This window comes from Betta splendens, chromosome 5 (assembly GCF_900634795.4).
Source record: "Betta splendens chromosome 5, fBetSpl5.4, whole genome shotgun sequence".
NCBI lineage: Eukaryota > Metazoa > Chordata > Actinopteri > Anabantiformes > Osphronemidae > Betta > Betta splendens.
This window is the reverse complement of record NC_040885.2, coordinates 17,613,457-17,640,302: the sequence shown is the minus strand read 5'-3', so window position 1 is coordinate 17,640,302 and position 26,846 is coordinate 17,613,457. Positions and strand designations below refer to the sequence as shown.

Genomic DNA, 26,846 nt, shown 5'->3' with positions numbered 1-26,846 from the left:
TTTGAACCCCGGCGTCCAGCTCTGGAGCGCTGCCTCCTGGAGAACACTTGGAGATAACAGCTCCTCGCCTTCAGTTTTCACTCTGTAATCAGTTTCAAACGAGAACGGGGCCGTTGGCAGACGTCTGCAGCTTGATTCAGCCAAAAAGCCTCTTGCACAGTGGATGAATAGTCAGCGAGGGTTCATTCATACAATATCAAAAGCAAGAGCTACATTATTGTGGATAATCCCCGTTTGAATCATCAGCAGAGGATCAGTACGCAGAGCGGAGTGTTTGTCTTTAAAAACGGGAATCATTCATACAGGAAGTGTGGAAATAAAGCGCTCTTGCAGGAAACAAGCTGCTGTCAGACTGCGAACGCTCAGGAGGAGACCATGTTTGGGATTCATGGTATTCAGCGCGCCGCTCAGCGTTTATGTTGCGATCATCAGTCAGGCAGATAATGGCACCTCTGCCATGTTTTCCCCTATCGTCACCAGATTGGGATTCTCCGTCCTCCCTCCTCTCTGTGGCGCTGCTAACGCTTTGCCAGTGCATGCGACACTGGCGCTGGTGACCATGTCTGGCCCCTGTTCGTGTGCTCGGCTCTTCAGCGCGGCAGACGATGCCAACAGGAGTTTACACGGCTGAGTAAGAGTCGGATGCGATTTTCAACAAAGACCATCTGCACCGAAGATCTCTCGCTCATGCAAGCAGCATATGCTCCAGTATGTAGATAACAGGGCTGGTAAACACGCTCGGCCTGATTGAATTACCCTGCAGAGACACACTCCTCCTGTCCTCCATCCTGGACCCCCCCCCCCCATCCTTTTTAAAACACATACTTTTAATACGCCCAGAGCGGCTCCATCAGTGGAGCATGAGTCACTGGTTCCTTTTAGCTCCCTGGCCAGTAGACTCCAGCAGATTGCATGTGCTCAGCTCAGGTCTGAAGTTGCTTAGGGACCTACTGCAAACAATAACCACATATTTTGCTTGGACTGCAGCGTCCTGCACCGACTGCAAGCGACTGCCCTTTTGCGTGTCAGCACCAGTATTTTAATGTGCCGATAATTAAAGCCAGACGCGGCGTGGACTTTGCAGCAATGCATCATGGAAACGCGATAACGTGTGCCGCACGCGCTGCAGAAGGAAGCTAATCTCCTAATTAAGAGCGCGGCGTGTCGTTTTCGGCCGCGATGCACGAGACCACAGACGGCCTCCATTAGGAGAGGAGCTCAGCTGGGGTCACTTTTGGACTCAGGAAGCTGCTGCAGTGAGGTTTGTCATCACCTCGCCTGCACAGGTAGTTAGGAGAGGTAAGCAGCTTATCTACATGTGTTACACAGCTGAGGAGGTGTTTATTAATTACTGCTGCTTGTGCTTCTCCAGATTGATGGATGGAGAGAGATGTGGGGCGACGGGCTGATAGATGGGGCGTTAGATGAGGAGGGCACATCATAATTCAGAGGGTCGTTACTGCATGTTCCTCTGTAAAAGCTCAGAAATCAGCAGGGACGTGTTTCTCCTCCAGCTTTTGCCTTGTCCCTTCTTAATACAGTAAGTGCCATGTCTGCTTGGGTCGAACTCTGAACCTCTGCCCTTGTTTTCCAGCGCGGAGCTGTGTTCATGTCAACTACAAGCAGATTGACGGGGGATTTAGCCGTCTCTGCTTATTCGCCGCCCCGCGTCCTGCACTTCTCAAGACACTCGATTTATAATTCGCTGAAAGAAATCAACAGATTACTGCAGATTGGATCTGTAAGCCACGCTATCCATCGGAGGGCCCAATATTTTTCCTAGTGGGAGAAGAGATTAGGGCTTTGTTGTGCTGATTTCCATCTGTAGTGGCTGCACTCAAGAGACCGTTGTTGTCCCAAACAGCTAATCAACAAGTCATTCAGTCAGCTAAACAGCAATCCAGTTAAGCTAAGAGCCTGTGTGGTTATTACTAACCAGCTCCGCAGCGAAGGCAAACTAACCTTTTTTTCCAGAAGGTGACAGATTGCTTCAGAGGAAATGAAAGTCGTAAATGCTGCACATAAAAATTAAGTCATCTGCAGCCGAGCTTCCTGTCTGATTATATGTATCACAACTAAATTACAAAATCACTGCTTCTTTAAAATGACTGATGTGAAATGAATACGTGGCTGCGCTAACACTTTATTGACAGAAGGCTTTTATGGAATAATTGCTCATTCAAGTAGTTTTCAGCAGCGGATAAATGCGAGCTCCTTCGTTTCATTCTGTGTTGTCATTGTGAAGTAGAATCAGACGCTGTGTAACACCGGTGGGAAGCGGAGCCCTGACCCCACTCACGTCTGATTGTTAAACAAATGTTCAGCCAGCCAATAAATAAACAAATAGGCATTATTCAGAGCATGATGCTGTTGATTGGATTTACCGGCATCTTCGCAGTCACAGAAAACCTGCAGCTGCAGAGGCTGCGAGAGGAGAGAGAGTGTTTGGAAGCGGCCATAAGGCTCATAGGGGTGACCTGTGACCTGGAGGACGCTGCAGCCAGAAGCAACATATGCTCAGATATACGTTTGGACCCGTCAGAGCCAAGGTGTGTTTTTTTTTTTTTTTTTTTTAAGCAAAGGTTCCAAAAAGGACAATCTTCGACATCAGAGCAGACGTTCCTGCACAGTTTCTGCTGCTGCTTCTGATTCAGATTTGAAGCCGGTTGCGAGTTATTGATTCCCTTCATTTAGACCCGGTCCGTTCCGTCCTGTGTGTTTTGTTTTCCTTTCTGGTCGACTCTGCAGTGGAACGCTGGAGGGAGCAGATGCTAAATATAGCCTCAACGGTCCAGCCAAGACACACTGTCTGCTTCCAGGGAGAGAACCTCGCCTGCAACGCGCTCTGCCTCCTCCTTTGTTCTTCCTCCTCGCTCCTCGGTCCCCGCGTGGACCGCCTGATGGAGCGGGTGAGACGCCGGTGCAGATGCTGCCGCTTGACGACTGTCCAATGAGCTTTCTCTCACCTCAGAGATGAGGTTAGGCTTGGTTCGTGTTGCACCATCAGCTGAACAGTTGATTTTGCTTTTACGAGCACACACTGTATTATTTCATTATTGTTTACCTGCGGCTCACTCGACATACGCACAGTAAACGCTCCACTGATCTGCAGGAGCAGCAGATGTACATATTTAGTCTGAATAGTCTTATCATCAGCTGAGCACCTTGCTGTTTCTGAGTGATCTCTCCCCCCCTTTTACCCAGTGTTTGGTGTAATATCCAATATCCACAGAATAAAAGCATTTAACTCCAATCAGGGGGATTTATGGCTGCTTTAGAAGGCAAAGGTGCCTTTTCTCTCCTCAAAGTGGTGTTTTGGCCGTCTTCCAACACAGATTGGACCAACAGCAATATATGATGAATTGTTATTATCTTGGCAGCCTGTTTAGGATTCACACTTCTCTCCAACTTTGTAAGGGCTGGAACGTCTTCCTGCATTAAGCGGTAGTAAAGCGGATTTAAGCAGCGTTTTCCGTGCCAACGACATGTCATGTCTTAGTCTACAAGTAAGGAACCAGACAAATATAAACCAAACAAATGCAGCTAGAGCCAGGGATTTATTGGACAGCTTACACGCATCCCATCCTTACCTCCCCGAGCCTCTGCTCCAGCTCTCTTTTATGCTCGCATCTCAAAAAGTAACGTTCATAAAGCCATTAGACAGTGAGTTTCCCCCAGTTTTTACAGATTAGCACGTGTGCAGAATAAATCGGGGGCATGTGTCAAGCCGTGAGTACTGCCTGGGTTATCGATGTCTGCTGGTTGTGTGGGAGAGCGGAAAGGGGAGTATATGAAGGCTGAAGCCGGGAAGATGGAGGGAGTCGTTTTATCTACTTACAGTAAGGACGGGTTTGTTGGGAGCGGCTGCTGACATTCTGCGGATCATCTCAGGAGCGATGGGCTGTACTTTGTGCCTAAGGACTGAGTCATGGGCTTGTTTAAAGAAACAACAATGGGACAGAATGGCCGGACGCACATACATTCAGCTGCCGTTGCACAGTACAGTAGCAAATAGAAACGCATACATCAAAACTATTCCTGAATGAAGTTCAGATCTGATGAAATATCAACTCATTTTGGTTTTGGTGACGTTGCCGTTATGTATTTGTGTTTAGTACAGCCGTTCTTCCATCCCACAAAAATAAATGTACTTGCACAAAAAGTTATAGGCCGTTACTGAGTTAGTTGAGATTTCAGTAATCCAAATCCCACTGGTAGTGACTGACATTGATTTGGGTCCCGGCTTCTAAGCCGCTCTCAGCGAACCAGTCTCTCCTCGTCAGCGCAGTTGCAGCGAAAGGTGGACGGAGGTTAAGGCTGTTCATGCGGCAGTCGGAGGTGTGAAGCCGTAATCAGCTTCACATCACTCCGAGGCTCAGTCCCAGAGCCCGTCCCACTGCAACTCCGTGTGTGGATGTTAGATGGAAAACGTACACTGGGATGTGGACCACGCCGGGATGTGGGACCGCAGAATATGAGATTTCATTATCTGATAGGAAAGATTGGATTTTTCCCGGCAAATGTATTTATTGTGCTCAGGACGTAAATTGAAAATGGAATGCTTACAACCTTCACCACGGTAAATACAATTTCAATTTACAATATAACCAATCATACAGTGTATATTTTGACTCCTGTCGGCTTCTGCTTTCACTCAAATATCCTTCTTGGCTTAGTTTCCGGTGTTTGGCTTCTTTATATGTGTGGTTCTGGAGGTAAATCCCCCTTTGATTATGACTCAGTGTATTATTGTTGCTCTAATGTTTCTGGCGTGCTTGTGCATGAGCTGCGTGCTACAACAGCGTCCTCGCCGTGAAATCGCTAATAAGGTCAGCTCCGAGAGGCCTCCTACGTCTTCCTGCAGCAAGACTTGGAGTTAATTGAAGAATAAGTGAGCAGTAATGTATTACTGCACGCTGCTTTTGAAATGACAGGAAGCGAATTCATTGATGCTGAATTATGTTTGCCTCGCGTGTGATGGGTTTTGTTGAAGACTCCTCGTTTCGTGCTCGGGGAGGGATTTGCTGAAGAAAGCGCTATTGTTAACGTCAGGAATGCTCACGGTGAATTTTAAGCAGAGAAGATTAGCCACTTGCTGTGATCGGGTCTCATAACCACAACTTTTAGATCGCAGAAAAAGGTCAAATAATACCTCTGGAGGACTTCTCAATTTTTAGAAAATGTCAAAATTGATTTTGAAAAGGGAGCTGGCTCGGGGTTACTGTCTATAGACTGGGCTTGGAAGCTCATTTGCCTAATCTTGGGAACTAGAGTGGAAGCTGTGTATAATGAGGACTAAGGCTTGTCTGAGATGGCGATGTGCGGTTGGGAATTGGAGGGCCGAGGTGGGGGGAGGTGGCAGGCCTGAAAGACACCAAGGTATTAATCAGACAAAGGGCCGAGCGAGAAGTTTATGCAGGGGGAGGACGCCTGTGGAATGGTCAAGCATACATTTTTTTTTTATTTTGATGGTCTTTGTGCGAGTGTGAATCAACAAAAAGGCCAGAATGCAGCCGTGCTTTCAAGTTTTCCAGAAGCCTCTCTCCTAAACTTTTTGTCCATGTCGGAGCAGCCGGCGATGCTACAGACCGAGCAGCGTGCAAATTCTCACCAAGGATGAATCATTCAGAGCTTGTTTCAGCGTCTCTGAGCCTAAGAAAACAGAGGGAAGTGTTGTAATGATGGAGAATTTGGTCAGTGTCTCAATGGCAGAGCTGAAATCTACTGAATTTAGAGCAGACAAATGGGAATAATTGACGTCCTACGAAGATTAGTTACAGGAATATGTGCTTATCTATCAAAGCAGTATTTTTCAGCGAGAATTTATTTTATAATATATCAGTAAGATTACATGTAGCATGAAAGAATTACAGCTTTGCACTTGGGTGGTTCCTTTTAATCTTAGCTAAAGGTCATATGTTTTTATGTCATTCAAGATTGGGGCCATTTCCTGAAGCTTCAGTCTCGTAAAGGAATGCAAATGTTAAATTATTTGTGTGGCATTTCGGGTCAGACGAATAACTGAATAATGGAACCAGTCCTATAATACTTTGTCATAACAAACAAAAATACACCCTTAATGAGCTTTATTGTGGAAAGCTCTCCATGCTCGATTTGTCATTGTGAAGCCCGGCTCACGTTGGGTGAAGCCCAACAACGGCTGTGCAGCCTCGTGCTCAGGCTGCTCGCCTTCGGTGAGTTATGCAGGCTATTTGCCCATGCGAACATCTGCTCGTGGATGATCAACACCATTTCTCACCACACACACACACACACACACACACACACACACACACACACACACACACACACACACACACACACACACACACACACACACACACATCTTGTATCCTGTGAGACCCAACCAACTCATTTCCTAACGCTATGAACATTATGCAGCAGACTCCACCCATAAATGAGTGACCCCTCCACCCCTCGGACCCTCTGCTCCCCCTCAGCTGACCACAGCTGCACTTTCATGCTGGGAGCCAGTGATAATCGTGAGACTTTGTCAGATTACAGCGGGCGTTTAAGCCTTGGCCGTGTGGAAGCGTAGGTTAAGCAGCGGTGGGTCGCGCGGTGCAGTGGGCATGTGTACAAAGTGAAGCCAATCAAAGAGTTGCAGAGAAAACATCCAAGCAGTAACCTTGGCAGGAAGGAACCCGATGAAATATTCAGCTTGCTGTTCGTTTGCATAAAATCTGCCAAAGGTGTGAATGCATTACACTGCTGTCCTTCCGCCAAGGTCAGTGTGCAACATAGCTCACAACTTTTTATTTTTTTTTGAAAATTAATTCACCCTCATAAATAACAATTAATGGCAGGAAAGTTTGACTTTGCTGTGATTATTCCTGAATGATGGCCTTAGAAAATACGCAGGCTGTTGTTTAAGCATTACATTGGAAACCTTGTTAAAGCGCCTTTAATTGATGTAAATGAAATTATTGTCAGTTCGTGTACCCATCAACGATTTAGACGGTTGGAGGGAGTGACAGCAGCGCTGTCCTTCACAATTCAAAAGAACATCCTTTGAATTAGGCTGCAATGGTTGTTTTCCTCATCCCTTTGTGCTCAGACTAATACAATAAATTCCCCAAATTCGTCTCGGTTCTATCTCAATGGTTTTCTACTTGTTGACGCCTTAAGTTAGCGGCGCCAAAACGGGAAGAGAGCATACAGTAATGATTTTCTTATGGCGCTCGGGGGCATTGTAATGGGTGTGTGCACGCACCAGGGCTGACAGGAAGCCCCTCTTCTGAGTCAGACAAGTAATCCCAGATTAAAATGTACGTCCACCCGTTAGAAAGAATGAGTACACACACAGACACACACAGACGCACGGGGACGACGTGTCACGGCGCCGGGCGCTCAATGTATGCAGGCACACACCCCAGCACGGAGAGCGCTCACACACACACACACACACACACACACACACACACACACACACACACACACACACACACACACACACACACACACACACACACACACACCTGCACAGAGAACACACACACACACACACACACACACACACACACCTGCACAGAGAACACACACACACACACACACACACACACACACACACACACACACACACACACACACACACACACACACACACACACACACACCTGCACAGAGAACACACACACCTGCACAGAGAACACACACACACACACACACCTGCACAGAGAGCACACACACACACACACACACACACACACACCTGCACGGAGAACACACACACACACACACACACACACACACACACACACACACACACACACACACACACACACACACACACACTCTCACACAGATAAGCTGTGGCAGCTCGTTGCCGGGGGAATTTGCCCGTCCATATCATAAAAAAAGACTCTATTAAATTTTAAGCCCCTCAAGAGCCCGGGCTCATAGATGACGACGCCGTGTTTGTAATTTCTGGTATTTATTCGGAGCTATCTCAAGGAGAGCGACACGAAAACATGCTCCCTGCACAATTCCAAGCATTTGAATGAGGGGGAGTCTTGTAAAACAAAGATAACGCGAGCAGCGCCTGAGCCGACGGCGCGGCTCCAGATGCTTTGCACACAGGAGCCGCCTGACAGCGGAGCTAAAAGGATCTGCAGAAATAATTGTGGCGGGACCAGAGGCAGACGGGCTGCGCTTCGCCAGGGAGAGAAATGAGAAACGCACCCTTGATGGCGCGTTGTTAGTCAGGAGGCCATTATTGGGGACCAGCCTCTGATCTCCTTGACTTTAGCTGTGCTCTGGATGCAAAGTTTTGCATGTGAAAGCAGGCGGGGGCCTCAGAGGTGAGGTGCAAATCCCTGATTCTGAGCCCGTGTCCTCAGAACTTTTACTGTCTGCGGTGCTTTGAGCCGAGCTCAGTGTAACAGGAGAGCTAATGTGTAGAAATAGTTGCAGTCCGACGGCGTGGCGCGCGGCGAAGCGGACACAGCCCCAGTGTTCTGCACAGCCCGTACAGTTCCACACACATCTCTGCAGATGTGGTTAATTATGAACTGCTTTGGACAATTAGTAAATGAGTCTGACAGTAACCTCCATGCATTAATCACAGTAAATTACACCGAGGAAGGCACAGCGCAGAGGTTCAATTAACCTTTTAGCCCTGTCTGACTGTGGCGGATGGGGCTGCTTACGAGGGCCCAGCACCCCCTCTGGTCGCCGGGTACCAGACCCGGGCCCGGCCCGCCCCCCCCCCACACGGCCCGGTCCCACCCCTGGGAATCACTGAGCTGTCTGGAAATCAAGGCGACCTTTGTCTTTTGTGGGTTTCTCACAGCTGTGGTTGTGCCAGATTCGCCCCATATTTATTTAGTTTAATTTAGCCGCTGGTCGACGCTGACCCTGTGAGAACCACGGACACAAGCCGCCGGCTCTCCAGAGAAATCAGGAGCCAGCGTTGGGACTCGGGAGGTATCTGACTGATTTGTGATATCTTTAGCTTGCGGTGATTGAAAATATGAACGGCTTTGCTGTCGTTGGTTTGGCTTGTCGAGTGTCTCGGCGCAAAGGTTTCAAATTATTGCGTGGCTTTTAAATATAGTAGAAGCCACAGAATTCATGCCCGGTCCAGTGGGCCGTCTCCGCGCTATCAGCACATCTCTGGTGTGGATGTGTGACGGCTGCGTGGCTTTGAGAGAAAATAAACAATATTACTCTGCAATAACTATCACCTCACTGGTCCGGAGCCCGTGACACTGCTTTTTCCTGGCACCCGCCAAGGGTTGAGGCTTAGTTGGACTGTAGCAATTACCTTTAATGAGGCAAAGGCTTTTCTGCTACCTTGGGTGATGCACCGCTCCTTCCTGCCCTGACTTTGTCATGGAAGAGCTGCAGCCGTTGTCGGTCCGAGCACAGAAGAAGATGGAGGATTTCAAATTAGCTCCATTGCATTCCTGCATTTTTACATATAGTGCCTGTTAGTCATTGTTTGATTCACAGCCAGCTCTGAGCTAACGGGGAACTGCTGAGTACGACGAAGAGGAAGAGGAAGAGGAAGAGGGAGACTTACTTCTTGTGTCTCCCTCTGCAACAAACGAAGGCAGACGGACTAAAGTGATCATCGTCTCTGCGGCTGTGGAGCGAGACCCCAGAACCGGGCTTGACCAGGGCGGACCCGGCCTCATCCAGCCTGATGCTGATGATGTTTCAGGGCTGATTCGCCTGCATTTAGGAGTAAGGCACCTCCGTGCCAACAGCGAGACAGGCACGCGGCCCCGACATGCTGCCCTCTTGTTTCCGACTGCCCAGTGTCTCTGTGAGAACCGGTTGTCACATGACCTGGCAAGTCCTGAACGAGGGAGAGGGGGGTCTGGAGCTGCCCCCTCCCCTGAAACCCCCGCTCCCCCGGGCCCGGGCTCTGCCCCACCACAGCACACACACATGCTAAACCACTCGACTGTTGTGACCACACACACACACACACACACACACACACACACATCTGCTCCTGCGTCCACCTGTATGTTTACACACACACATGCGCGGCCACCCACATGAACAACAGCCACGACCGGGGATAAAACACATCCTCTGGCTCCAGATGCCGACAGAACACGACCCTTCGTCATCCACACTGGGAGCTTTTACGCCGGGGGAGGAGCGAGGCATGATTTCAGCCTTTAAACGTCTGTCCCAGGACATAAAAGGGCCCCACAGGCACAACCAGCCGTACTTCCCCTTCTTTTATCTTAGTTTCCATCGCACACAGTGCAGGAGTGTGTAACGGACTCCTTTTTCCCGGGGCAGGTGGAAAACGGCCTCCTCGCTGCCGCACTGGGAGGACGAGACGTCGTGTGTCTGGCAGCGCCGCCGCGTTTGCTTTGATGAGGCTGAGTCTGACTTGATAAATCAGCATCGAGAGAGCGCGTCCGAAGCGCAACCTCGGCGCTCAGACGTTACGTGACGTGACGGCGGTGGCGCCTGTGCCGAACTCACCCAGGACTCTTATTTTGAGATCAAAAATGCTCTTTGCAACTGTTTTCCCCGTTCCCTCGTCGGCTCTTGTGCCTTTTTCACATAAACGGAAGCGAGTGCAGCTTTTTAATGACCATCTTTCTTCCCGCAGGCCCGACCAGACGCCGCCCCCTCCACTTTTGTTGCCGCTCGGCTTGAATTCCTCGCGGATCACTGCCTGCGCCCTTTTTATTCCTTTTCTGTGCCTCCTCCGACACCTGGCCGTGCCCCCCCCCAAACTCCTCTCTGCCCTCTCCCTGCTCGCTCCTCGAGCCCCTCATTAATCGGCCCTGATATTGATGGGAGCTGAATGCTGGCAAATGCCTGCCTGTGAAGGCCCTTCATGCGCCCGCTTCTCACCCGGCCTGTGACCACATACAGGCGTGATTAGCATGCCGAGCGCTCGCCACGCCTGTGAATCAGCCCCTCTGTGCTTCAGCTGGCTCCATCCTTCACTCCATCTATCTGTCTGTTTATCTGCTGCTCCGTTCCTCCCGGTTCCCATGTCTGCACTGGTCCTGAAGGTTCCAGACGCCACTGGCGGTTTTATTGTTTCACTTTTGTGCCTGTCCTCTGTGTTCTCGCCGCCACCTGTTGATGCCTTTCTATCAGGAGGCTTTGTGAGACCCCATTAAAAATGTTTTTGAGAGTGAAAACACATGGGTGCAGAACCACATCCTGTCTCCTGCTATTTCACACTACAACACACAAATGGCATTTAAAAGTCTATTCAACATCCGCAAAGTTCGGCGTGAAGGGCTTCGGACGGGAGAGCGTCTGCTCCTCACGCTCACAGCGCTATGGTACATGTGCTTGTTTGAACATGCACTCCGTACATCAACATGTTGTATATTGCACCTCACATACTGCAGGTGTTGACAGGCTCCTCTGTCCGAGCTCTCTGAAGCACGCGTGCACGCGCTTGACTTAAAAACATGCTTTTTGCATGACACCATCTGATTCTCTGCAAATTCCCCCTTTATTTTTGAGGTTATGGGAAAACGGACTTAGCAGAAATCCCCTCTGCAACGTGTGGTTCTTTTGATTGGAATGCTTTTATGGGTTAATCAGCCACTTTTAGATACTGGACGCCATGAGGAAAACCCTCCCTGCGGCTGGAAACGGAGCCACGTGAATGGAGCCGTGGCGCCTGGCCTCTCGCCGCTGGGTGAAGGGCGGCCCAGATGGCGGTGTTTAGAGGGAAGCTGCTCCCGCGGCGCTGGGTACCCGGACGCTGACACCAGAGCGCCTGCGACCGCGTGTCCACGTGTCCCCGTGTCCACGCCCCCCCGATGACGGCTTCCTTCACGACGTCCCTCACGCCCCGACACGATTATCCTGCAGTCATCTGTTTCTGTTAATGACATGCTGCCCATCACACCTCAGAACCCTGCTGACCAGTCGCCATGGCAACAAGCCGTTGCTCTGCTCCATTGACCCCAGCGTGTTTTTGGTCCTGACTTTGAGCCACGCCAGGCAAATCCCCCCTCTCCTGGGCTGATTGTCTGTTGCTTTTACTCTCTGCTCGTGATGTTTGTCCTGCGCTCACCTCTCGGAGGTTTCCCTCGGCGTTGACACGTGCCCTTTGTCTTCTCACGCTGGAATGGAACCATGAAGCCTCACTGGCGCTGAGTTTGTCGTCTGTTTTATGACTACTTGCTCAAAAGCAATCTGTCTTTGATCAGTGGCACGAGTAAACAGGGCGGTGGGAGTTAAAACCAAGGTTGAACAGACGCTGAAAACACTTATGCAGTTTAGCTGTTCTGGAGATAAGGGAAACAAGAGTGTTCTGTCAGACTAAGTGGCTGTAATGGCCACAAAATAAACAGATGGAGGGGGCTGCTGCTTCAGTGAAGGCGTGTGCATTCCTCAGAGGACACAAAGCATCTCTGGGCTGAGCCGCAGGCAGACGCCGCTTGTTTACCTTGCAGGTTGCAATGCAAACATTTATCGGGGTTTGGGCAGAGAGACTAAGTGTGGCCGACTCCCCCCAGTGTAATTCTACACCACAGATAGACTCAGACAGCTCGTTGTGTGCGGTGCTGCACTGGGTTGTTTCCTAATAAAGGCAGTTCGAATTTTTAAAGCCAAGAGTCTTCCGTCAGAGCCGGTCTGGAACACTGTGACATTTGTTGTGCGAGATTAAATTTTAATGGAAGTGGGCGAGCCAAGACGTCCTCCTCTGCCGTTACTGCTCAGTCCTGCTGACCTTACATTTAGACCAAGTACCAAAATACCCTTGAGCCACGCATTGATCCCCATTAGCGCTTTTGAAGCGCCAAGCTGTTTTGATTGGCACCTCTGACCCAAACAAGTCTATATCACCCCTCTGAGGAAGCGGCGTGCGTTCGTGACGGCTTCTCGAAGCACGGAGCGCTTTTTAGGTGATGAGTGCTGTGCCTATAAAATGTTAATGTGTCTGCTTTAATGATGTTAGGATTTTGTTAAACAAGAACTCTAGTTAATTATTATGATTTAAAACTATGAATTAAATGTATCATCCTGTTCTCATGCACACAGAATTTTATTTCACGGAGTACCTGAATATTTATGTACTTGTATCACAGCCCGACTGGAGCTGTTGCTGAGGGGACAGAGACGGGTCACGGCACTGAGTCCACTGGTTTTTATAGCCACACACTGTAAATAGTGCGCCTTTTTGACTTGCACTCGTTCTCCGTTGACATCTTTGAAACCATTAGCACTGCGCTGGTATTCAGTGTCTCCTAATATACGTTAGCTTGACTAACGGGGGGGGGGCTTAATGGTTGGCCTACACCGTTCCCATTGTGCTGGGCCGCGGGTGATTAAGAGGATGTTGATTGCAGGGGCTTTACGAGGACTCTCCGGAAAGTGATATTTGGGTTATTCTGAGGCATGTTGTTGCTGGGCCTCTGTGAGACTGGTCCGGTAATGGTCCCAGCAGTGCAGCAGGCAGGCAAACGGCCAACACGCGGCCTCCCGTACTTTGCTTTATAGACCTCCAGAGGGTCGTGACCCCCACCATAACTCTTTCAAATCCAGACAGGGCGAAGGCGGCTCACAGCGCTGGAATCCGCCGGCGCGCCTCGCCTCCCGCCTCGACCCCGAGCCTCGAGCGCCCTGAACTGTGTGGTCCCCATCCGGAGGCGAGCGGCGGCGATAGTTACACGGTCACGGCTGTTAGGTGGTACACTCGCCTCCTCCGCGGGTCAGAGAGCGCGAGGGATGAGAGCCCAGAACGAGGCTCCTCGTTGAGGTAATAAAAGTCGGTTTGTGGAGGTGGACGGGAGCAAGTGGAGGAGCCGTGAGAAGAGTCCAGACTGCAGTCTGCGCTGCGCTGCCAAGCGAGGGTAAATCATCACTCTCTATCTGCAAGGCGCCGTGCTGTAAAACACGCCTAAAGATGCCCACTAATTCACAATATTCCTCGCTCCCTCTCCTGTGATCATAACACCACGTCACCCGTAGCCGCACGGTTTTATTACAAGCTCCTCAACCGCGCGGCGCATCTTCCCACCTCATCGCTTTTTAATGCACATGCATAATTTAAGGGCCACTTGTTCTAAGTATTATTCTGCCCCGAACATTGAGCAATAGTGGAAGCGAGAAAATATTGTTGGCTGAGTTCACTGCAGCATTGATTAACTAGCAGTGGCTCCGGAGGGTGTGGGCGTGCGAGGCGCCACTGTGATCTGATGTCTTCTTTGGCAGTCCCTGCATCGACTGGCGAGAGATCAGCTCCCCCGGATTGACCCCGCGACGCTCGCGCACATCAATAACGCCGTTCAAATTACTCCGCGTGACACACGGGCAGTCGGCGCTGCATCTGGAAGCAGAAGAGAGGCTCCGTCGGCCGGGGAAGAGAAAAATGTCCGAGAGGAATGCTTCATATCGATGAAATTATTAAATGTCAGCTTCAGTTGATTTACTCGCTGATTCCAACATGTCGCGCGTGGAGGCCTTGCCGATCAGAGGCGCTGCCAGGTCGATTTAACTGCAGGGTTATTTTACTCTGCTCATGAGATGCTGGTGATGGTGAAATCACGCAGTGGATGAGCTGGCAGCTCAACCTGCAGATGTGCTTCGACATGTGGAGGTTTGCTTTGGATTTTATCTTAGGTGCTGGAAGGAAAGACGTTGTTGTGGTTTGAATTTTGCAAATATTTAGACTGGCCTTAAATGGAAGAAGAAACTGGGGTTTTTCATGTGCGTGCTTTCAGCAGCAGATATCGTGCAGTGAATACAGCAGATAGATAAAGTTGTAGTAAGCAAAGACATGCTTTTGGTAGAGCTACAAGTACATGGGAAAACAAAATAATCTTTCAGAGATATTTCAGAGCCGTCGTGTAAATACAGATGTGTGTGAATAGTGTTTGTGTTTCAGCCGTGAGGACCTTCTGATGTTTCAGCTGGTTTTCTGTGCATTCAGAAGCAGATGCTGCATAAACTGTCAGAGGAGCAGCTGATTAAAAGTTTCCCCGTGTCCAAACTGGCAAAGGGCTTAAAATCAGCTGCGCTTGTAGGAATGTCAAAAACAGCCAGTTTCCCCAACGTCAGGCTTGAAGTCAGGTTGAAGTCCTTCAGGTCACGCAGAACACGTCTTCCATTTATTTCTACTATTTTTCCCTCCACATCATGACATTGTAACGCTCCACGTGTCCTGCGCCTCCTTAAGCCCACGTTGTGTTCGTGAGCGCGGCTTCCTATAAAACGTTCCTCTCTTCCCAGCTAAACGTTCCTCCTTTAAAGTAAAGCACGTGCAGTTTATTGGACGCCTGCCTCGTTCCTCCTCACGCCGTTGGCTCCCAACGTTAACTGCATTTTCAAAAATAAACTTTGTGCTTTCACACTTCGCTATTTACCAGACCCTTGACAAGAAAGTGCTTTCTGTATGTGTGAGGTACTGTGGTCAAGACTATCTGTGGTTAGAATAGCAAGTACTAGCAAATACTTCTTCTCTACTTAGAGGTATCAGATTCACAGACTGCACTCAAACGCGTAGTTGTATTGTGCATTGATGTCGTTCGGTCTCTGACAAACGTGCGCTGGAGGTCGAGGGTTCAACCTTATCACCCATGATAACATGATAAGCTCCTGCACAGGAATTTACAGCATCTTCCACCGGATGAAAGGCTCTTTAAGAGGATGTACAATAGGTCATAAACTAGATTTGCTTGCCAGGCTTTAATGGCTTGACTTGGCGCATGGTATATCCTTTATGGAATGATGAAAGAGGCGCCTTTCACACAAACGTACCTGCAGAGTAACGCATGCACACGTTTACATGTACTGCCGATGCAACCCAGTCCCATCCATTAGTCTCCACTTCATCCCCGTTTTCCTTCCCACATGTTTAGCTTGCTGCTGCTTCACCTGCCAATCATCAGCGTCGGCATGGTTACGTCTCATGTAGGACAAATTGAAAAGGGGAAATGGATCCCTGCGCTCCCACGTTCTTATTTGAGTATGCTTTAAGCTGGGGGGCGTCGTGTCTTTTTGACACGGGCCTCTAGCTCAGTTATTAGCCGGCCTAATCAACGAGCAGGACGAGGGCGAGAGAGAGAGAGAGAGAGAGAGAGACGAGGGAAATGAAAGAGAGAGACAGGAAGCCAGGGACCACATGTCCGTGAAATGAAGGATCCCTCCGCGTTCGCACACGAGCTGTGTACGTTTTTTTAATCATCCACTCTCCGCTAATGGCTTGTAGGCAAGGCGTGGGATGATTATTTCCATGGAGTCAATTAGCAGTGCGACGTGGCTGCAGGTACTTTCACCAGGCTGGCGGATGAAGAGCCGGAGCCATTGGACGGATGGATGAGTGTCAGTTGAACGGCCTCCTTTTTGGAATTATGCACACGTCGCCTTCAGCAGCTGCTTATAAAAATATGGGAGCCACTTTTACAGAATTTTCCACAGCAGAATTCTAAATGTACTCATCTGTTAAAGGGGTTTTGGGGGATTTGGGGAATATGGACGGCGTGCTTATAAATCCTCCAGCCTCTGTTATTAGGCAGATTTCCTTCACGCGCTTACGACCGGCCAGGTGACTACTCTCACCCGCGATTTACGGCGCAGCGCGGTGTCTCTGCCCTGAAATATGGCCCCGCTCGAAACGAGCTGCGCTTTAACGCTGAGCCTACACTAATGACAGACCCGCAGGTCCTAATAACAAAAACACACTATATTCTCAGGTGAGAAACCCTGGAGGACGATGGCAGCGCTGTCTCTGCTGTAGTGATGCTGAAACCTGAGGGAGACGGCCACTGGGAAACCTACTGTACGCAGCTCATAAGACAATGAATGGTGGCGGGAGATGCTTTTTGACAGCTGCACATATTTTGGATGAATTGCTCACATGTAAAACGACCACGGAGACGGAGTTGTGCTGTTTTTCTGGGGCTCTGAAGGACTGGAGAGGAGCTGCTTGTCAGAAGCGATGCCTCCTCTCCCGTCGTCCCTCTGGCCCGTCCTCCTCGTCATCCCTTCCTCTTTTCTGTCTTGCTGCCTTTAGGGACTACATCCAAGCTTTCAGGCAGACAACCTGCCAAACGCAGCACATTTATTCACTCGCGTTTAACAGCAGATTTGACACGTTAACATAGAAAACACTCCCTACTTTGCTTTCCTGAACTCGGCTCTATTTTTAGGGTTATTTCTATTTTCATTTCACAGTTTCAGACAGTGCAGATGGTCCAGTGGGCCATCGACAGTAAAATACTGTAGCAGGAGAATCAGCGCCAGTCCTGCTTGAGCGGTTGCGTCTCCCGTCACAGTAGTTTTTACTTGTCTTGTGTTGTTTTCTGCTTTTGCCCACTGGCCTCGCTGAGAAGTGAGCTTCCGCTGACCGATAGCGCAGCCTGACTGTGGGGATTACTGTGGAACATCCTGCCCGAGGCCCGAGGGATCGCCAGGCTGGATCATTCTGTCAGCGGCCGGGGCTCAGACCGCTCCGCTTTCCGTGTGATGGTGTTTGTGTGTGGTACCATATTTCACACTGCGCCGCTCTGAGCCAAAGTCAACGGCCGCGCTTCCTCCCTCGTCCTGGGTTCGCCTTGGAAAACCTGCTTCCTCCCTCATCCTTCCTCCGCCTTGGGAAAAGTCTGCAGCCTTGATGAGTTCACAGACACACCTCAACCACCGTCCCGACCCAAAGCCACGTTTTAGGGCCCCACAATAACTTCCACTCCACACCAGCCTCCCTGACAGAGGATGTCTCACCGATGACACAGCGGATCGACCCGAGGCTCCGTGCCCGTCTGCCTCTGAGTCATGGAATGGGCTTAAAAGCTGCGCTTCTGGGGTTTGGGCCGGTGCCACGCGGTCCACAAAGCCCCCGTTTCATTGTAAAAGTGGGATTAAAAATTCATTCAACACAGGCATACGCTGTCATGTGACAGTGGTGGGAGCTCTGCTGCCGTAATGGTCCCAGTTTGTGCTGACAGATGAGCAGAGCTCAGCTCTGGACCGGGGGCTCCATCCACGTTTTCCCTCTAAATGAAACAGACTGTTTTTCTTTCCAGCGGCCATACAGTAGCCCTGTCCGTCATTAAAGTTATAAATCATGTCCGTGCACTTGAAGTCGCTCCCTCGGGAATGTATCATTTCTTTGGTCCCAGATTTCCGCGGCGGATCCGCGATGTGTGGTTCTGTTTTTAGAACAATGAGCAGCTCGGCCGTGTTGCTCTGCAGCTGCAGCGCAGACCACAATCCTCCCTCATCTCACATCAAACCCTGTGGTTCCAGGTGTTTAGTGAAATTCGAGTAAATGCACAGCCCCGTGTTTAAGGGGGAACACTGTGCTGTGTTTCAGCCCCAGTCGCTGACGCTATCAGAGCCTCACAAAGAGCCATATGCGGTTTATGTCGGTGCCGAATTGAATGTTGAGGGATTTATTCCGTGGAGAGCGGAGGCTACAGCTCTGCCGCTTGGAAAGATAAAAAGAAATCATGCCTGCAAGCGACTTCACGCTGTTTTGGAGGTCAATTGCTTCTTCAAAATACCCTCATTATGCTGTAGGTTCTAAATATAGGCTGGTATTCTGTAAAGCTGCTGCATTCTCTTTGATTCTGCTCCTGCTACAATATCAGAATAATGTCTATGCCGTGTTTTCCTCAGCAGTGATGCAACGAAATGCAAAGCGGTTCTGTCAAATCAGGCCCTTTGTGGTGAGAAAGAGACACGCACTGTAAACTGATCCCAGGTCGGTCATTTAACAGTATAATTACACTGGAGCACACATCAGCACATGTTCATGTGACGCACAGAAAAGAGGCCCTTTGTTTGGAGCCGGGGAAAAGGTGTGTGAGCCGCTCGCTGCAGCTTCGTTGACGGATCATTCACGGCAGTGGAGAGAGTTTCCATCCGTCACCGCCGCTGCACAAATCGTCAGTTGCCTCTAATTCATCGAGCATCCATCTGTCTGAGCTGCTGCCTTGGACAGAGGATGGATGGTCGTCCACCACACGCAAATACAACTATGATTAAATTCTGCAAATGCGGATTCATTATTCATGAAGGCTGAAACACAATCACTTAAGGGTTCGTTTGAGGCCGGAGACTTTGTTGATGTTTATTTTATTAGTCTCTGGTTATTTGTGCTGAAATATCTTTTCTGCGAACAGCCTCGCTCTGTCCCTCCCTGAAAGGGCTGTTGCTTTCTTTAGAAAGCCGAGATGCAGCGCTGACCCCTCTCACAGAAGAGCGGTGTTGTTGTAGTACCACAGACCCCCCCACACCCCCCCCACCTCCACTTGTGTCCGCCTGTCACTTCATACGGCCTCTCGCTGGAGAGCTCTCCTCAGATCAGCACTAAACTCTCTCCTTAGTCTCAGGAAGTGTTGGAGGAAGCACTCTCAGCCTGGACGGCTGTTCTGACGGCCCGTCTTGTAGCGTATTCATAGATGAGAGCTTAAACAAAGAAGAGTTTAAAAACAGACATCCAAGCTTTAATTATTTTCTCTGATATTGTTACTGCATTTGGATGCTTCCAATGTGCAGCACCCATGACAAGAATTTAATTTTCTTCAGTTACAGTAAGGTGAAATTATGTTAATTGGGTTCTTTTATTAATTTATTAAAAACACATCTTTGATTTTTAAAACATTAATGCATCCTGAAAACAAATCTGCAGATTATAATTCCATTAGAAGACATTGGCTTGAAGTCAAATCGGAAAGTGCTTAAGCACAGAAATGCTGACACGAACCTCTGGGTGAGAAGGTGCTTTAGGGAGAAAGTGACTCTGAGACGCTGGTTTCAGATTCGTACAGGTTGAGTCATTTGCCCTAATTGTTGCACTTGACAGACTGATTACACCTGGGTCTCAGCGCAGCTTCCTCGTGTGCTCTGCGTGCAGCCCACCAGGTGTAATGGATCCGTTTGAGCTCCTTCCGCCCGGTGCAGGTTCTGTGAGCGCCGACCCGATGGGCCCTTTAATCATCGCGTTACTGGAGCGTTTACTCCTCTGCTTCTCGGCCTTCGTCTGTTCGTGCACACGTTGCTCGTTGTGACACGTGCAGCGTGTTTGTCCAGAGGTCACGACTAGTGTCACGTAGTGGAAAAAAAAATAAACAAAAATACAACTAAGTGTTTCCTGTGGCCGCACTCGGACGCGGACCTCGCGCTCCTGTCCTCCTGATTAATCGCCGGCGCGTCGCGCTGAGCGGCGGCGCTCGGCCTCGGGTGGGGGTTCACGCGGAGAACACGGCGGCGGCTGACAGAGGTGAGATATGTGCTGCTCTGCTCCACGGGGTGTAATGAATCAGCGTGGCTCCCAGGTCTGGAGTGGAGACAGCAGAAAGCGGAAGAAAAGCCATCAGTCTTTGAGGGCGAGGCCCGGCCCGTCCGGCACGTGGGCCTCTGACAGCGGCAGACGAACACGCCGCCAGAGGGAGGGAGACGGGCCGATTATGGAGCCGTCAGTCTGTGGCTGTACCTGGGGGTGGGGGGCGGGTGGGGGGGGGGCACCCAGTGAAGGCGCTGAGCCCACGCTGGCTCCCTGTCAGTGAAAGGGCTACAGGTCCGTTTGGTTCCTGGAGCAGGTTCCGGCTCATGCAGAACACAACGCTGATGCTTTTATCGCCGTGCAGCCCCTGGATGCTGCCTGTGGATGAGAATGCATGTTGGGGGGGGGGGCTGCGAGCGATGCGAGAAGGAGTGGGAGAAGGCGAGAACAACGAGCGGAGCCTTGAGAGAAAGTGGGTAGAAACGGAGTGAATGTGCGGCTACAGGCGGAAAAGAAGGGAGAGTGGGAGGTGTCGCCCTGTCTGAGTTAACATTCCCCCACAACACTCACTAAAGCGTCACAGAGGGGGTTCATTATTCTCACTTTACTCCTCCACTAATTATCGTTATCATTATGGGGGCTAATTAGCATTTCTCTGCCTGACGCCCATGTAGACTCCTCTGCTCTGAGTCACACACAAGGTTATCAATAGCTGCTCAATTGCAGTCTCATCTGCCTAATTATACGATTGGGGCTTTGAGATAACTGAATAGGATGTGAACTCTAGTATTAGGTGTTGGGACCAGCGGAAATAAAGCGGTGCATGTGAAGCCTGCTAATTAAAGGCGGAGGTTTTGGGAGGAAATCCAGGCTCACGACAGCGACAACTGGAGGCGTCTTGGAGAGGGTTGTGTGTTACAGGAGCTTGTCTGTGTTGTGTCTGGAGCGGTCCGGCTTCACCTCCTCTGGCTCCGACCTGCGCTGAGCTTCTGAATTCCTCGGCGGCGGTTCTGGGGCCCGATGAAAGCGCTCCCCACCTGCTGGAGGAGCCCGACAGAGGCCCGGTCAGCGGGGGGCCTTCGTTAGGCTCGTCAGAGCGGGGGAGGGAGGGGGGAGGAGGTGACGCCGGACCGGTTCAGTGAGCGCGTGACGGGCGCTCGGGTCCGAGCGGCACCGCAGACAAGCTCCTGACGGACAGGAGGCGCGTTCCCTCTGACCGCAATTACCAGAGGTGCTCCTCAGCGGCGGCTCATCTCTGCTTTAGCTTTAGCTTTAGCTTTAGCCCAGACGTAGAGATGACGCCGCAGCTTCTGGCTCCTTTAGTCTCAGCTGATCGTCCCATTATCGATTAGACGGTCATGAAGCAGCTGTTTACTGACATTTGCTTTATATTGACTTTGTGATTCTTACAGCCGCCTCTCCTCGTTTCTCCCCTCAGAGACACTCATGGACTCCACCACAGCCACAGCGGAGCTCGGCTGGACCGTCTACCCCGTGTCTGGGTCCAGTGACAACAGCGTAAGTCGCCTCTACTCACATTTAATGGTTCTGGTTTTGTACGTCCGATCCGAAGCTCTGCATTCAGGAACCAGCGCCATATAAATACGTGCCCCCGTCTGGAAGCCCTGCGTTAAAATGGGCCGGTTGGAGTTTGACGCACAGTGTTTCCACATGCTTTGCCAGGGCATCGGCCACATGCAAACCAGGCCCTCTTAAAGGCAGCCAAACCCAGAGTCTCAGGCTCCTTCAGATTTTCCCCACCACAGGATTTAGGCTTCTTAGAACGAGTCCAAAGAGGAGAAAAATGTTGTAGACTTATTTGCTGGTGCATTTCAAAAAAGCCACTGCCGATTTTATTCAATTATTTATGCTTCTGTGGTTCGTATTAAAGATGGTTTCAATTATACCCCATCACGCTGTGTGTTTTTGCACTAAAAGGCAAAGAGGCGGCGGCGCGCGCAGAACTGCCCCCCGACGGGTCCAAGTTGTTCAGTAATAATTCAGAACAACTCGGTCTCGTCCAACCTGAGGGCGCGTTGTCTCCTCGCTGCTAATTCCCACAATCAATAAGGAGGCACAGAGACGTCTGGCGTCCTCTCGCCGGCTCTGGATCCAATCGAGGATGGATTGAGCTCACATCACGTCCTCCTTTCATCTCTGCACAGTTTAGACCCAGCGAAGCAGTCGCTCAGCCCGTTTTTCCCCGATACTTTTGATCAGTAAGTGAAGTTAAAAGCTGGACACTTGTCACTGTTCCATCTGATTTGTATCAGAAGCTCCAAAAATAGGCTCCGCTGCTTGACTCCACAAATATATTTCCATTTGGTTTCAACGCAAAGCAAAGAGTCAGGGAATTCACGCTCTTTCTGTTCAGCTCCAGATGCATGGTGATACGAGCGCGCTCCCGGGGTGCAGTGAAATGCGAACATGTGCCTGAGCCCCTGGGTTTAGTCAGGTGGAGCTCGGCCTCATCAGCGTGGGCATGGAGGGTTTACGAGGATCCGGCTGAGCTGCTCAGAGCGGAGTGAGCGCCGCTCTGTTCTGGAGCGGAGCGACAGGTGTGGAAACAGAGCAGCCTCAGAGGTGCCCTACAGAAGCTATTGCCTTACACTCCGTATGCATGGCTCGGTGGCTTAGCGGCGGATCAGTAACGTCCAGCGGCGCTGCAGCAGCCGTTGCCTTTCGCAGCTCGCTGGGACTTCATGAAATATATCCACACTTGGCTTGATAGCGTCCGACACAAAGGAAACGCAAACGCGCAGCGCCGACGTATGGAGTCAGAAATGCTACGGCTGTTGCACACTTACGGCATTTTTAAATAATGCCTGTGAAATTATTAGTTTAAGAAATTCCTGTAAATAAATCTACAAAATGTCCAGTTCTCCGCTTGAGTTTAGGGATTTGTTTGAAACAATATTATACTTGGACGGGTGTAAATCTGGTTTTATAACCCTCTCCCTCTGCAGCCGGCAGCTCCCCCTTTAATTATGCATAATGACTAAACTTGTGTTGTCCCTGAGCCAAACAAGCAGGACGAGCAGCACATCTCTATTGTTCCTGACAGAAGCTTCAGAAACAAAAGAATTCAACTCGAAGCAAAGTTAAAAGATGGTGTAGTGCGACTATTGTGCACTCACTGTAAGTTTGCCTGTACTTAGTGCAGACACCTAATAACATGTATGTGTTAAATAAGTCATCTCTCCCGCTCCAATCAGAGCCTGTGACAGGGAGGTAACACAGCCAGCTGCCACTTCAGGGTTAAGTGCTCAGTGTTTCCTGCTCAAGTGGAGGTGACAGACTTGGAAACATCAGCTCGGACCTCCTGACCCGCGCGCTGCTCCGCTTCAGAACTCACTACTGCAGCCGTTTACAAATAGACTTACGGCCACAGGGAACACGCGGAGCTACTGTGGAAGGAAGCCTGAGGTCTCCTGCACAGGCGGAGGACATAATGAGGTGCTGTGTGTGTTTGCGTTATCATTACGGACGTGTCATAATGTGCTGCACCAGAATAAATCCCGTGTCACTGGGAGCCTCGTGCAGCGAGGCCGTAATCAGAGCCTGCTGCGGAATGGTTGTGTTCTGTGTTAAAGCCTCTCTGAATGGGATGGAGCGTGTTTACATGTAATTGCTGGCACGTGTGTGGCACAGGCTGGTTTTTCATGCAGGTTTGTTGTACTTGTTTGCCTTGGACCCAACCGAGGGTCAGCGAGACCAGGGAAAGGCTGTGATTCACAGTTAACGCTGGGGAATCGCTGTTTTAGGAGCCGTGCGGTGAAACATGCAAACGCGCTCCACATGTGGCTCCGAGGAGCGCGGGTCCTGCTCCTGCGTCCACGTGTTGTGCATTAGCAGTGGAGTGGACTGCAGCTGGAGGTCTGCTGTGCGTGAGCCTCTTCTCCTGCAGTAACTGAGTGCAGGGAGCGGTGCCACTCCTGCTCCCACGACGACCGGCGCCTTCTTCTGGGTCCCTCTCCCTCTCTCCCCCTGTTTCTGTGTGAATAATTTATTTACTCCTGTCAGTGATAGAGCGATTACATGTAATGTGGCTCCGGATCTCGCTGCTGGTTCAGGTTAATTCAGCCGCCGCACTGACAGGACGCGATAAATACACATTTCTGGTGATGTCAAAACAATGAAAGTCTGTGTGTGTTATGACAGCGCTCACGCAGCGGCGCGACTGATGCGTCGCTGCCTTTTCAGCGGTCCAGGCTTGTGGCACATGCTGCTTCCTGCTGTCGTGTGCAAATGTAAACTGCGAAAATGCATCATTTCCCAAATAGGGATTATCTATTACTGTACCTTTTATCAAGTGCAGCCTCGTTGCCTCAGCTCATCTGTGGAGTTCAGCTCTTCTGGTTCTGGTTCTGATGTGCAGATCGGGGCTCTGTGAGGCCACAACATCTGTTGATCTTTGCTGTTGAAAGTAATTCTTTATGTCTTGCTGTATTTTGGGTCACAAAGCTCTAAAACACTATCGGAGAGGTTTGTCTCGTATACCTTATAATGAAATGGTAACAACTGCCTGAAATATCAGCGAGTAGCTCAGTAGTAGCAGTGTCTGATCCAGTAACAACTGTCCAGTGCGGGTTTGTTGCAGTGACGGCTGCAGTAATGGACGCGGTGCTTAGTTTTGAGGTCAGTCCTTCCTGTCGTTTCCCAAACGACAGCTCGTCTGTAATGAGCATCGGCAGCTCCTCCACTAGCGCTCGCCACTCACATCTATTTCTATAAGACGCGGCTGCTTGTCGACGAGCATTGTTGAGAAGATGTTGTGTAACCTGTGGTCAGCGTCTTTGCAGCCAGCAAACTCTGTGACCGTCTGAGCCCTGGCTGCGTTTCCCCGCGCGTGCGCGTGTACAGGAAATTGAGCATTCTGACAACTTGATTTCGTTGCTGCCCTGATGATGCATCGTACGAATATAATAGTCCCGGCAGAGCAACATGTCGGCGGCGGTTCAATCATGAGTCTGCTGATGTCTGTCCTCAGCGTGGACGTCGGTCAACCTGAGGTCATTGTGGAGGCTCCCTCATGGTTATTTACCTGCTTTACCTTTTAAATTAAAATGCAAACAATAGCTCACTCATTGAGTAGCTCCTGACTAATCTGTGCACAGAGGAGTTTAGTTGCTGGGAAAAGGAGAAAGAGGCTGGACTTGTTCTCTAGTTTGGACTAGTGACTGAGGCAAAGTGTGTTTTAAATTGTCTGGGCTGTGGATGTAACTGAACTCTATTATTCAGCCTCGACAGTGTGTTCCGCTCGGCTTCACACATAAAGCACAGAGCTACTGTCATGGAGACGTATGGATCCCAGGTCGGCTGAACTTCTCCGCCTCGCTCCCACTGTGGCGGAGCAGATATCGATTCCCGGCCTCGTTCTCGCTGAGTGGTGAGCGGAGGAGCTGACCTCCTCTCCCCCCGACGGGACAGTGCAGTCACCACCGCTGGGTTCCAGTGAATGCTTTGATCATTAGCTGGGAACGGTGGGACGGTAGAAGTGCACATCAAACACGGATTACGTCATCATTTTTAATACGGCTTTTGTTGTGATTGGACGAGGCTCCGAGGCAATAACTGTAATGATGAGAGTTTACACAGCGCTGTGTCATGATGATATAAAAGACTCGCCTCGTGACAGTTAATTATTATTGTGTTTGTCTTGGTCTGTTTGGACGCGACAGGTTCAGCCGAACACTTAAAATTGTTTGCCAACTCTATTAGACTCAGTATTATGGAGCGTGACTCAGAAGAGAGCAATTAAAACATTAAAAGCACGTCTGTTTGCAGCCAGATGCACATTCCACTGTGCTTAATTGGTTTTCATCGTAAAGTATTCGACTGCACGCGGAGAAAAGACCAAGGAAGCCTCGCGCTGCCTCAACCTCCAGGGCGTAACTTTTGTGTCTAATATTTCAAGTAGCTCTTGATAATATTTGTGATGCTCTTGGCCGTCGGACAAAGCGGTTTTCTTTTCTTCGGCTGATAACGATTCAGCGCTCTCACCCTGCGGCTGTTGACTTCCATCCTTATAAACAGCATTTTTCTAAATGTAACAGGATCTCTCCAGAACGAGGTGGAGTCTTGTTTCCATTATCATCTGAAGGCAGCTCTTCCCCTCCGACTAATCTGTCCTGACATCCACCGGTGCTACCTCCACCTTCTGTATTTAAAACACATGACCACCTCTTTGCAGCGTTCTCACTAAAGAGCCCGGGGAAAAAGCTGTGAGAATGAAGACGTTTCTTCTAATTTCACACTCTGTGCTTGATCGTTAGGCTCTTATTATGCCCCATTTGCTTCCCTCCACTGGCTGTGATGAAAGCAGGGCAAAGAGGCCATGACAGGACAAAAAGGGGCCCTCCATCAAAACACATTTTGTTTGGGGTCTTTCTAGCTTGGTTCACCCCCCCCCCCATCAGAGCCAACACTTTCCCCTGCAGTGTCCCCGGTCTGTGTCCCTCATTAGGAGCCACCCCCACCTGTCTCCACACTCGTTTTATTAAACTGCGATTGTCCGACGCCCTGTGTTCGGCAGAAGTGGGCTGCCCACTCTTGTTTAATTGGCCCACAGCTTCCCCGCTGCTTCTCAATAAGTGAGAAGGTCAATGGCTGCTCATTACAGGGGTTGATGATGTCTGCGAGTGTGGGCCAA

The 26,846-nt window shown here is 50.1% G+C and overlaps 1 protein-coding gene across 4 annotated transcripts in view; it reads left to right on the top strand.

Moving 5' to 3' along the window:
* Positions 1–26,846, top strand: part of ephb2b (eph receptor B2b) — an 86,323-nt gene that overhangs the window by 12,911 nt on the left and 46,566 nt on the right. For all 4 annotated transcript variants that reach the window (XM_029150318.3, XM_029150316.3, XM_029150317.3 and 1 more), the window contains exon 2: positions 21,633–21,712. In XM_029150318.3, coding sequence (XP_029006151.1) covers positions 21,633–21,712 — 80 coding nt within the window. The remainder of the gene's footprint in view (positions 1–21,632; positions 21,713–26,846) is intronic.